Source organism: Gracilinanus agilis, chromosome 1, assembly GCF_016433145.1.
Source record: "Gracilinanus agilis isolate LMUSP501 chromosome 1, AgileGrace, whole genome shotgun sequence".
NCBI lineage: Eukaryota > Metazoa > Chordata > Mammalia > Didelphimorphia > Didelphidae > Gracilinanus > Gracilinanus agilis.
Genome location: NC_058130.1, coordinates 421,519,579 through 421,532,035, shown reverse-complemented (window position 1 = coordinate 421,532,035; position 12,457 = coordinate 421,519,579). Strand labels below are relative to the sequence as shown.

Genomic DNA, 12,457 nt, shown 5'->3' with positions numbered 1-12,457 from the left:
TTTTATTATTTTATTTTATTTTATTTTATTTTTATTTTTATTTTATTTTATTTTATTTTAATTTTATTTTAATTTTATTTTAATTTAATTTTAATTTAATTTAATTTTAATTTAATTTTAATTTTATTTTTTTAAACCGTTACCTTCCGTCTTGGAGTCAATACTATGTATTGGCTCCAAGGTAGAAGAGTGGTAAGGGTAGGCAGTGGGAGTCAAGTGACTTGCCAAGGGTCACACAGCTGGGAAGTGTCTGAGGTCAGATTTGAACCTAGGACCTCCCATCTCTAGGCCTGGCTCTCAATCCACTGAGCTACCCAGCTGCCCCCGCTTCATATTATTTTAAGGAAAAATCCATTTATACTATTCTTTCTCGTGGTTTTTTTTTTTTAACAGGAATGAGTTTTTTTCAAATACCTCTTCTGCATTTATTGATACATTCATGTGATTTTTATTACTTTAATTATGTTGATAGTTTTCCTAGCATAAATCCTATTTGGTCACAATGTGTAATCTTTGTGATACATTGTTGTAGTCTCCTAACTAGCATTTTATTTAGGATTTTTGTATTCATGTTCATTAATGGAATTGGCCTGTAGTTTTCTTTCTGTATTTTTGCCCTTCCTGGTTTAGGTATTATCTTCATATTTGTTTCCTTTATCTGTTATTTCACATAACTTATTTGATATTGGAATTAGTTGATCTTTAAGTCTGTGGGTAGAATTTGCTTGTAACTCCATCTGGTTCTGATGCTTTTTCCTTAGGAAGTTTATTTATGGACTGTTTAATTTATTTTTCTATAATAGGTTTATTTTGATATTCTATTTCCTTCTGATAGTCTGGGCAATTTTTTTCTTTCAAGTATCCTTCCATTTCATTTACATTGTTAAATTTGTTTACATGTAATTGAGCAGTATCTTCTTGATACTACCCAACATGCCATTAGCTTTTGTCGGGTTGGCGTATCATCCTGCTGAGTCATATTCTCAGATCTCAGAAATCTCTAGATCTTTTTCAGAGAACCTGCTGTCTAACTTTGTAGCTCTCCATACACCCTTGTCTTATGCTTAGGAAGTTGATTTTCTCATGCCAGATATAAAACTTTACATTTCTCTTTGTTGAATTTCTTACTTTAGATCAGTGATTCCCAAAGTGGGTGCCACTGCCCCCTGGTGGGTGCTACAGCGATCCAGTGGGGCGGTGATGGCCACAGGTGCATTTATCTTTCCTATTAATTGCTATTAAAATTAAAAAAAAATTAATTTCCAGGGGCACTAGGTAATATTTTTTCTGGAAAGGGGGTGGTAGGCCAAAAATGTTTGGGAACCACTGCTTTAGATTCCTTCAATGTTCTAGCCTTTCAGGATATTCTTGGATCCTGACTCACCCAGTGTGTCAGCTATTTTTTTCAAGTTGCTGTCATTGGCACTTCTAAGGCCTTTAAGTAATTGATAAAAATGTTAAATATCATTAGACCAAGCAGAGATCCCTGGGGCACCATATTAGATGATATATTGATAACACTGGCTATACTATAGCCCATATTCTCAGATATGATGGCAGGCCATTGGCCTTTTTATTTTTTTTCCAGGAAAATCATAAGTACTGCTGGAGGTTGTCCCTTTCCAAATGTCCACCTCTTTTGGTAGTGGAGTTCTAGCTCAGTATCCAGGAGTGGTTTCTTCTGAGTTTTCAAACAATTGTTAATTTAAATCTAGAGGTCATCTGGTCCAAAGTCTTGTTTTATACATAAGAAAGATGTGGCCCAGAGAGGTTCTGTGTCTTGTCCTTCATGTCTTAGAATTTTAGATTTTCTTCTAGACTCATTTGCCACCTTCTATATGAAACTTTTCCTAATCTTTCCAACTACTAGTTCTACCCCTCTCCCACTTTTTAATTTTTTTTTAAACATTTATTAATATTCATTTTTAACATGGTTACATGATTCATGTTCCTACTTTCCCCTTCACCCCCCGCACTCCCCCCACCCATGGCCTATGCACATTTCCACTGGTTTTTTATCATGTGTCCTTGATCAAGACCTATTTCCAAATTGTTGGTAGTTGCATTGGTGTGGTAGTTTTGAGTCCACACCCTCAATCATGTCCACCCCGACCCATGCGTTCAAGCAGTTGTTTTTCTTATATGTTTCCTCTCTTGCAGTCCTTTCTCTGAATGTGGGCAGCGTTCTTTACCATAAATCCCTCTGAATTGTCCTGGGTCAATGTATTGCTGATGGTACAGAGGTCCATTACATTCAATTTTACCACAGTATATCAGTCTCTGTGTACAATGTTCTTCTGGCTCTGCTCCTTTCGCTCTGCATCTGTTCCCGGAGGTCTCTCCAGTTCGCCTGGAACTCCTCCAGTTTATTATTCCTTTTAGCACAATAGTATTCTATCACCCGCATATCCCACAGTTTGTTCAGCCATTCTCCAATTGAAGGACATCCCCTCCTTTTCCAATTTGATGCCACCACAAAAAGCGCAGCTATAAATATTTTTGTACAAGTCTGTTTATCTATGATCTCTTTGGGATACAAACCCAGCAATGGTATGGCTGGATCAAAGGGCAGGCATTTCACTGAGAGTAAGGTTTAAATATTACCTCTTAACGCTCTCTTCCTCTCCTTCTTATAATAGTATTTGTCCCCTCTCCTTCCCATGCCCTCTTTGTGTGTAATAGAATATCCTATTTTTCTTATTCACTCAAGTTTCTCTTGGTGTCCCCTACTATTCATCCCCCTCTTTGCCACCCCTATATAATCTTAGACCATTTAGTATTCAACCCTCTCCCTATGAATTATTTTTCTGATTACTATAATAGTGAATACTATAATAGTGAATAGAGTTCACTACAGAGAATTATACATAGCATTTCTCCACATAGGAATACAGATAATTAGATCTTATTGAAGCCCTTAAAGAGGCAAATTTAAAAAAATATGAGTTTTCTTTCTTTCCCCTTTGTTTCTTATTTACCTTTTCATATTTCTCTTGATTTTTGTGGTTGGATATGAAACTTTCCATTTAGTCCTGCTCTTTTCTGTGCAAATACTTGGAAATCTTCTATCTTGTTGAAAGCCCATACTTTTCCCTGGAAGTATATAGTCAGTTTTGATGGGTAGTTGATCCATGGTTGAAGACCAAGTTCTCTTGCCTTTCTGAATATCATATTCCAAGCCTTGCCGTCTTTTAGCGTGGAGGCTGCCAGATCCTGTGTGATCCTGATTGGTGCTCCTTGATATCTGAATTGTCTCTTTCTGGCTTCTTGTAAAATTTTTTTTTCTTTTACTTTGAAGCTCTTGAATTTGGCTATTATATTCCTGGGGGTTGTCTTTTCTGGGTCTAGCATAGAGGCTGATTTATGGATCTTTTCAATGTCTATATTGCCCTCTTGTTGTAGAACTTCAGGGCAATTTTGCTGAATAATTTCTTTTAGTATGGAGTTCAAATTTCTATTAATTTCTGCTTTTTCAGGAAGACCAATGATTCTCAGATTGTCTCTTCTAGACTGGTTTTCTTGGTGTGTCACTTTATCATTGAGATATTTCATCTTTACTTCTATTTTATCAGTCTTTTGACTTTGTTTTATTTGTTCTTGCTGTCTTGAGATCATTGGCTCCTAATTGCTCAAGTCTAGCCTTTAGGGACTGGTTTTTGGCTATAATCTTTTGGTTTTCCTTTTCAATCTGGTCATTTCTGGTGTTCAGTTTGCTTATCAGTTCATTTGATTTCTGAGCCTGACTTTCCAATTGCAGAATTCTGCCTTTTAAACTGTTATTTTCTTGCTTGATTTCCTTTTGAGCTATTTCCCATTTCTCTAGCCAAATCTTTTCCAACTTTCTTGTCATCTCAGATTTGAACTCTTCAAGAGCTTGTGACCAGTATTCATTATTTTGGGAGGGTTTGGATGTGATTGCTTTTTTGTTCTCTTCTTCTGTTTGCTCTGTTGTCTGGATTTTCTCTGTGTAAAAGTTGTCAAGTGTTAAAGATTTCTCCTATTTGTTGTTAATCTTTCTCTTCTGGGCTTCCTGATTCTGGGTTGCCATTTTAAGCCCAGCACCTTCTCAGCTTTATCCTCATGCTCAGGTCTGTCTGCGCTCTTTAGGTTCCTGATGTCTCAGGTCTGGTTATTCTCAAGGTCAAGCCTCCTGGTTGTCCCCCTTGCTTGATCCTCTGCAAGAGGCTCCTTTACAAGTCTCAGGGCGCTGCTTCCACAGTCGTATACCCAGGTGCCCTGGTTCCCCACTCAAGGTTTCAGAGCCTTCGCTTGCACTTGCGTCCGCCTCCACCCGCACCTGCACTCAGTGTCAGCGCTCAAAGTCCGCCCCGCGTATTTTAGCCTTTTGGGGTCTTAAGTCTTGCTGCTCTCAGGAGCAGGCCCTGGAGCCGCCAATGACTCAATGGGTGCCCCAAACTTGCCCTACTTCTTTTGCACTGGCTTTGGCAATGTAGGTGGTATGTGTGGGGAGGGGCTTGCTCAGCCCGCGATTTAGTGAGAGCTGTTTCACCCCTTTATAGCATGGAAATGCCCCGATTCCATGTACCTTCCATGCTGCGCCCTGTTGTGGGGTCCCTCCGTTCGTCTGGATTTGTTTTTATGTCCCCTTGAGGAGTCCTATATGTTTCGGTTAGGAGAGGTTAAGCCGCTGCTTTTTACTCTGCCGCCATCTTAACCCGGAACCTCTCCATCTTTTTTTTAATCTGTATTTTCCTATTCTTTGATTTCTTTGGGATATAGATCTAATAGCAGTATGGCTGGATCAAAGGTATGCAGTTTTATAGCTCTTTGCACATAGTTCTAAACCGTTCTACAGAATGGTTGGACCAGTTCACAACTCCACCAAAAGTGCATTAGTCTTCAAAAGAGCCCCCTTCAATATTTGCCATTCATTTCTCTTTTTCTGTAATATTAGCCAATGTGATAAGTGTTCTGTGTTATTTTAATTTTCATTTTACTAATCAATAGCAATTTATTTTTTCATGTGACTATTGATAGCTTTGATTTCTTCTGAAAACTACGTGATTATATCCTTTGACTCTGGGCTTTTATTTTTTTACCTATTTTGTCCTTTGATTACCAGGATATTGAGGTTTTTTTTTCTGATGATTTATGGTTAGTTTTTTCTTTTGTTCAGATGTAGAGATCATCTCATTGTTTGACATTTAGTTAAAGTTTCTCCAATTTCCAGCTTTTAGCATTTCTATCTTATAGCCAAAGCCTTCATCTAAAATTCTGTTTGATTCATATTTCTAATGAAGAAAAGAAAGGAAAGGGCAAAATTTTGGATTTATAGGTTGTATTTATGATACTGATAGATTCAAAAAAGAAAGTGTTAGGACCAGGTGTCCAAAACCATGCATTTATTATAACAATAATAACTCATATTTATATGTTGTTTTAGTTTGCAAAATACTCTTTATCACAATAACCTCTATAATATGAACAGGTAACGTGGGCATTACTATTCCCATTTTGTAGATGAGGAAACTTAGCAAAGTGAAAAGATTTGCCCTACCTCGGCATTGGAGCCATGACTTGAACCGCTATTTCTAATTCTAAGCCCAGCGCTCTTTCCACTATGTCACATTGTTTTTCATTCAACAGATAACATACTTAGTGTCTGCCTTATGCAAGAATTTCTGGGGGATACAGCAGAGAAAGAGAGGGCCCCTGGCCTCAGAGAGCTTCTGGCAGATAATAGTAACTGTAATAACAGACCAGATGCTGTAGCTATAAGATTGGACATCTTTGCCAGGAGTCATCAGACTAATTGCTTGTCTGTTCCTGTACACCTGGATGAAAATGCTTCTGTTTACACGGCACTGACTGAAAGGGAATTTTGCTTTGTTCTTGCCATCATTCTTGACTTGATTTCCCTCTTCATCTGTGGCCTGGCTGTAATACCGGCTGACAGGGACAATTCATTGATATGGTGGGAGAGGTTCCATTTTATTCCCAGGCCCTAATCCTTAAAGGGACATATATAGTGATGGTTACAGATTCTTGCTCTTCTCACCACTTGGGAATTCCCATCCAGTTCCACTTTAATAACTTTACTTCTTTAGCTACTTGTCAAGTAGAATCAGAATTAGAAAATGGATTCATGTACATTTCCAAGAGAGCAGGTATGCAAACTTTTCCTTGGTTAGATCATCCTGTCTTACATCATTTTACTGGAATAAAAGACTTTTCCAGAGTTTAGAAAAGTGACACCCACATATTTTTAGTAGCACCAGTTAACATCCTTACTCTTTAGAAGGTAAAGTGAGTGAGAAGTAGAGTAAGGAGAATTTCCTCTCTTTCAATTTTCTGTTGCAGAACTTAATTTTGTTGAGCGTAAAGTGAATTTTCAGAACATTAGCCATTGCATATACAAATTTAAATATAAAAAATGTCAGATATATATTTTTTATCATTCATATCCCTGTATCATCTGTTACTCAGAATTACTCAAAGGATAGACGTATGTATGGAATATATATTCCAGAAGGAAGCCTGCACAGAGCATCCCAGGGTAGAAGAAAGACATTTTCCTTGTCAATCTGTCCATGACTTCAGATGTCAAGGATTAATGTTTCACCAAACACAACTTTTTCATTTGCTTTACTATGTGTCTGGCTTAGGTTGTCGTCTGGGGTGAGTGCGACTCTGCCAGTGCAACTGAAGAGAGCCGCATCTGTGAGATTGGTCCTTGCTCTTCAGTTCTGGATGTAGGAGATGCTGTCACTGCCATCAGTGTTAGTTCTGTGCTTACCCTTGCCAGAAGGTATGGCTGCATTTGAAATATTTTAATTTTACTTTAAAGAGGAAAAAAATTTAGTTCTCACTTTTATTGTAAGGCCAAATTCTGAATTGAGCAGCATTGTTGCTTACCTCCTGAGTATTTGTTCCTCTTCTAACTCCTTCTGGGAAGACTGCTGGCCTTTCAGAGTTGTCCCCCAGCTAGTTCACATTAATTGAAACTAGATAAAAAAGGGACCAGGAGGGGGCAGCTGGGTAGCTCAGTGGATTGAGAGTCAGGCCTAGAGACGGGAGGTCTTAGGTTCATATCTGGCCTCAGTCACTTCCCGGCTGTGTGACCCTGGGCAAGTCACTTGACCCCCATTGCCTACCCTTACCACTCTTCTGCCTTGGAGCCAATACACAGTATTGACTCCAGGATGGAAGGTAAGGGTTTAAAAAAAAAAAAAAAAAGGGACCAGGATGTTGACTTGGAATCTTTCTGTAACAAAGCAATTTCAACAGAAAATATTGGTAGACCTTGGATTGACTTATTAACCCACCCACCAGAGGCTGAGGATCAAAAATTGGTGTATTTTCTTTTAGAGATGATTATTTCCTTTAGGTTCTGATAAGAAAATGCTTGTAAATTGGTTATGCAGTCCTGCTGTTGTTGAGATTTAATATTCAACCTACACCTTAAGTTTAGGAGTATATACTTAGGAAGTAACATTGGTGATAATAGAAATAATTTTAATAACTGTTTATTTTTTTTTAGATATATTGTTGCATTAGGATTGGAATGTGGAAAGATCTGTTTGTATACATGGGAGAAAAGTTACCAGAAACCAGCATCGTCAGATTGGTCCAAATGCATAGAAACAAATCATAGGTATTTCTATGTCCCACTCCCCAAAAACTCTGAAAGAGAGAGAGACAGAGAGAGTGAGTGAGTGTGTTTAGTTGAACCACAATTAGTATGGTTTGTGCATTAAACTATATCCAGATTTCACATGGAGAGACACATGTGGAGACCCAAGGACAGAGATGATTGAAACTCTTTACTCTAAAAGAAAATAATGACACAGTTTGTTCCCAAAATGCTTTCTTTCCCCCATCATTCAATCCATTGATAACAGTGAGAGAGATTGATTTTACCTCCTTAGAATATATGGCACATATTTAGGTGAAATCTAAATTTGTTTTGTAAGTAGATTTTGCAAGGATATATCTTTGTGTTGTGACTTTTCTATCTTTGTTACAGCCAGTGTCATACACTCACAGTCAAAAAATTATGCTGGAGGAATTCTGCTGGAAGAGCTGGACATGATGATGATCCTGACAGTTGTGAATGGTTACAGTTGGCAAGCTGTGGAGAGGATAATTGTGTCAAGATATTCAATGTTAATAGATGTACACTTTAAATGAAGTGGAAAATTTACATTTAAAAAATGTAAAAATCTCCATCACCTACTTGAGTTTCCAATTTTGAAAATTTTGATATTATTTTAAAAAGATAATTATGTTTTTGTAATATCTAAAAAGAGCTTTGAGAATGTAATCAGTGTTGTCTAAATATTTATTTGTAAACAAATAAATTTCCTTTACATCACATTTTAATTTGAATTTAATTTTTATGTCTTAACACTTTATGTAGGGACTAATTATTGTATTTTTTAAAATTAAAATTTATTTGTTACATTAAAATACCCAGGTAACTCTCCCTTCCTCCCCTCCCACCATTGGAGAAGGCATTATTTGACAAAAAGATATGTGTATATATTTAACTATGTCTTACTTGTTTCTGTTGGTCAGTTCTTTCTCTGGAGTTTGGACATACACGAGTCATTCTTCAAACAATATTTCTGTTACTGTATATAAAGTTTTTTTGGGGGGATTATTCAGATCCATTTGTTCTTCCTGTCTCAACCTGTTTCATTTTAAATCTCTACTTTTTTCACTCCTATCTACTGCAGTCTCCCTCCTGATGACACTGCTTCCCTTGACACCCTTTTTGCTAGTAGCTATAGTCTCTTCCCTTTCCTTTCTCAACTTTTTGATGTATAGCTCTACCTTCTCCTCTCCCCTCAGATCCCTTGGCTTCTTGCTCTCTGATCTCACCTTGCCAAATATCCAGCCCCAGATTACTCCTGCCATCCTTTTCCTTCGCTTCTATTCATGTACTGCTACTAAGCAGATCTAGGAGAGATCAGGAAGCCTGCTGAGTGGGTCTACCACAAATTTTTGTGATTTAATCTCTATGGGGTCATCACCACAGTATTACAGTTGCTTCAACTCTTCCCCAGCATGTCAATAGTTTTCTCCTTTTCTCATCTCCACTCTTTTATCTTTAGTCCCTCTCCCTCCCCCTCTCTTTCCCTTTTTTTCCTCTTCCTCCCTCCCTCTCTCTTTTTCTCTCCCTCCCTGAGTTCAAATCCAGCCTTAGACACTAGCTATGTGATCCTGGGCAAGTCACTTCACTCTTCCTCAGTTTCGTCATCTGTGAAAAGCGCTGGAGAAGGAAATGGCAAATTACTCCAGTGTCTTTGTCAAGAAAACCCCAAATGGGATCATGAAGTGTTGGATATTACTGAAATGACTGAACAACAAGGACATCTTTACAATCCCTCATCCTCCTTGACCACTTTGCACTTTTTTGACACTGTCAGTCATGTCACCCCCCCCACCCCCCGGTTAACTACTTCTTCCCCAGGATTTTATTCATAATTTTCCTGTTTTTTTTCCTCAGATCTAAACAATTAGAAAAATATTAATTGCTTGGGTAGGCTGAATCAATATAAAAATGACAATTCTTCCCAAATTAATTTACTTGTTCTGTGCCTTACCAATCGAGCTATCCCAAAATCACCTTGTAGATCTAGAAGAAATAACAGTTCATCTGGAAGAACAAAAGACCTAAAATATTAAGGGAATTAAAAATATAAAGGAAAGTGATATTGCTGTACCAGATCTCAAACTACATCATAAATGACAACTATCAAAATTTAGTATTGGTTAAAAAATTAAGTGGAAGACCAATGGGATAGAATGATTATAGTAACCTAGTGTTCAACAAACCCAAAGATCCAAGCTTTTGGAAAAACTTACAAAATGGAACTAATGGGGGGCAGCTGGATGGCTTAGTGGATTGAGAGCCAGGCCTAGAGACATGAGGTCCTAGGTTCAAATTCAGTCTCAGATACACTAGCTATACGTATGACCCTGGGCAAATTGCTTAACCCACATTGCCTAGCCCAATGATGTCAAACCTATGGCATGGGTGCCAAAGATGGCATGCAGAGCACTCTCCACTTGGGCAGAGCTGCTCCCTTCCCCTCTCCACTGTACCCGAGGACATTTTTTCACATCACCTGCCCTCTGCCCAATAGCCAATAGGAGTGCACGGGGTGGGGTGGGTGGCTCACAGGTGGCAGAGCTGGAGGGGAGGGGAGCAAGCTTGGGCACTTTCTCTGTGTGTGGTAAGGGGGTGGTGTGGAGTACTCAGCATGGGGGGGCCAGGCATGGTACAGGGTCTGATGGGGCACAGCACTTAGTCTGGGCTTTGGGGTTGGTACAGAGTCCGGCACTCCATTTCTAAAAGATTTGCCATCACTGGCCTAGTTCTTAAAGCTCTTCTGCCTTGGAACCAATACAAAATACTGATTCTCAGATGGAAGCTAAGGGTTTAAAAAATAATAATGGTGATTGTGAGGATTAATGATGATAAAAACACTTAGTACAGCACCTAGCACACTTAGTAAATGTTTCTTCTCTTTATATATATGTATCTAGATTTTGGGCAGTTGGTGACACATTTCTCCATGATAAAGATTTGTTTGCATTCTTTGGGCCACCGTATTTCTATGTTCAGTCTAGACTAGCTAATATTTGAGTTTTCTCTAGATATGCAATTTGGATACCTGAAAAAAAGATCATTTTAGAGTACTTAGGTATCTTCCTGAAAAATAAGCCTAACTTGCTAGAGAAGAAGGGGAGAGAGAGAAGAGGAGAGAGAAAATGAATGAGAAGGAAGAAAGAGGAGAAATATTTGTGAGGATTGTGTTTTTCCAAGCCCAGGAATTACAAACTGTGTTGGATGGCTTTTCTGGGCTCAGTTTGGAACTTGGTATCAGATTTAGAGCTGGAAGAGACCACCCTTTGCTTTATAGATGAGAAACTGGAGGTCCACAAAAATTAAGTGACCTAACAAAGTGGCACAGGCAGTAAGTACCAGAGTCAGTATTTGATTCCAGGTCTTCAGACTTAAAGGATACTGATCTTTCCATCATACCACAGCTCCTTCTGGAGGAAAAAATATTACTAATGAGAACTATTAGAGAACTATCAGAAAAGGCTTCACGGAGGAGGGGACATTCAAGTTGGAGGATAAAGGGCAAGTTTGACAGGGGAAGAGGAGGAGGGAGGACCTTTGACATCTTGGGGAATACATGAGAACAGGCATGGAGGTGGGAAAGTCCATGATTTGTTTGCTGTCCAGTTTAGCTAGAGTATAGAGTGAAGGAAAGTAACACAAGGCAAAGCTGGAACAGTACTACTGACACAGAGGCTTAGTAGACTTAAAATTTAAAAAATTTTAAAATTTTATTTATTTTATTATTATGCATAATAATAAAACACATTAATGATATTAAATATAATAATTGATATAATGCTGTATTAACAACAATAAATATACAATATAACAAAACATTCTATTATAGCAATAAACAATTATTAATAAATTAAAAATTTTATTAAGTTTTTATTTTTTAAACACTTAGAATAACAATTCTTTTTTAAAAAATGTTTATTTTTTAGAAAAGTTAACATGGTTACATGATTCATGCTCTTACTTTCCCTTCCATCTCCCTGAACTCCCCCCCACCATAGTTGCTGCATATTTCCACTGGTTTTAACATGTGTCATTGATCAAGACCCATTTCCAAATTGTTGATAGTTGCATTGGTGTGGTAGTTTCGAGTCTACATCTCCAATCATGTCCGCCTCAACTCATCTGTTCAAGCAGTTGCCCCTCTTCTGTGTTTCCACTCCTGCAGTTCTTCCTCTGAATGTGGGTAGTGTTCTTTTCCATAAATCCCTCAGAATTGTCCTGGGTCACTGCATTAATGCCAGTACAGAAGTCCACCACATTCTATTTTACCACAGTGTATTGGTCTCTATGTACAATATTCTTCTGACTGCTCCTTTCGCTCTGCATCAATTCCTGGAGTTCTTTCCAGTTCACATGGAATTCCTCCAGTTTATTATTCCTTTGAGCGCAATAGTATTCCATCACCAGCATATACCACAATTTGTTCAGCCTTTCTCCAATTGAAGGGCATACCCTCCTTTTCCAGTTTTTTGCCACCACAAAAAAACGCAGCTATAAATATTTTCGGGCAAGTCTGTTTATCTATGATCTCTTTCGGGTACAAATCCAACAATGGTATGGCTGAATCAAAAGGCAGGCATTTTTTATAGCCCTTTGGGCATAGTTCCAAATTGCCCTCCAGAATGGTTGGATCAGTTCACAACTCCACCAGCAATGCATTAATGTCCCAATTTGGCCACATCCCCTCCAGCATTCATTACTCTCCCCTTCTTTCATTTTAGCCAATCTGCTAGGTGTGAGGTGATACCTCAGAGTTGTTTTGATTTGCATTTCTCTATATATTAGAGATTTAGAGCACTTTTTCATGTGCTTATTGATACTTTTGATTTCTTTATCTAAAAT

General features: G+C 38.1%; 1 protein-coding gene across 6 annotated transcripts in view; it reads left to right on the top strand.

Moving 5' to 3' along the window:
• ELP2 (elongator acetyltransferase complex subunit 2) overlaps positions 1–8,337 on the top strand; it is a 70,142-nt gene extending 61,805 nt beyond the window's left edge. For all 6 annotated transcript variants that reach the window (XM_044657851.1, XM_044657852.1, XM_044657848.1 and 3 more), the window contains 3 exons: positions 6,627–6,769; positions 7,502–7,615; positions 7,988–8,337. In XM_044657851.1, coding sequence (XP_044513786.1) covers positions 6,627–6,769; positions 7,502–7,615; positions 7,988–8,147 — 417 coding nt within the window. In that variant the 3' untranslated portion in view covers positions 8,148–8,337. The remainder of the gene's footprint in view (positions 1–6,626; positions 6,770–7,501; positions 7,616–7,987) is intronic.
• The last annotated feature ends 4,120 nt before the right edge of the window (positions 8,338–12,457 follow it).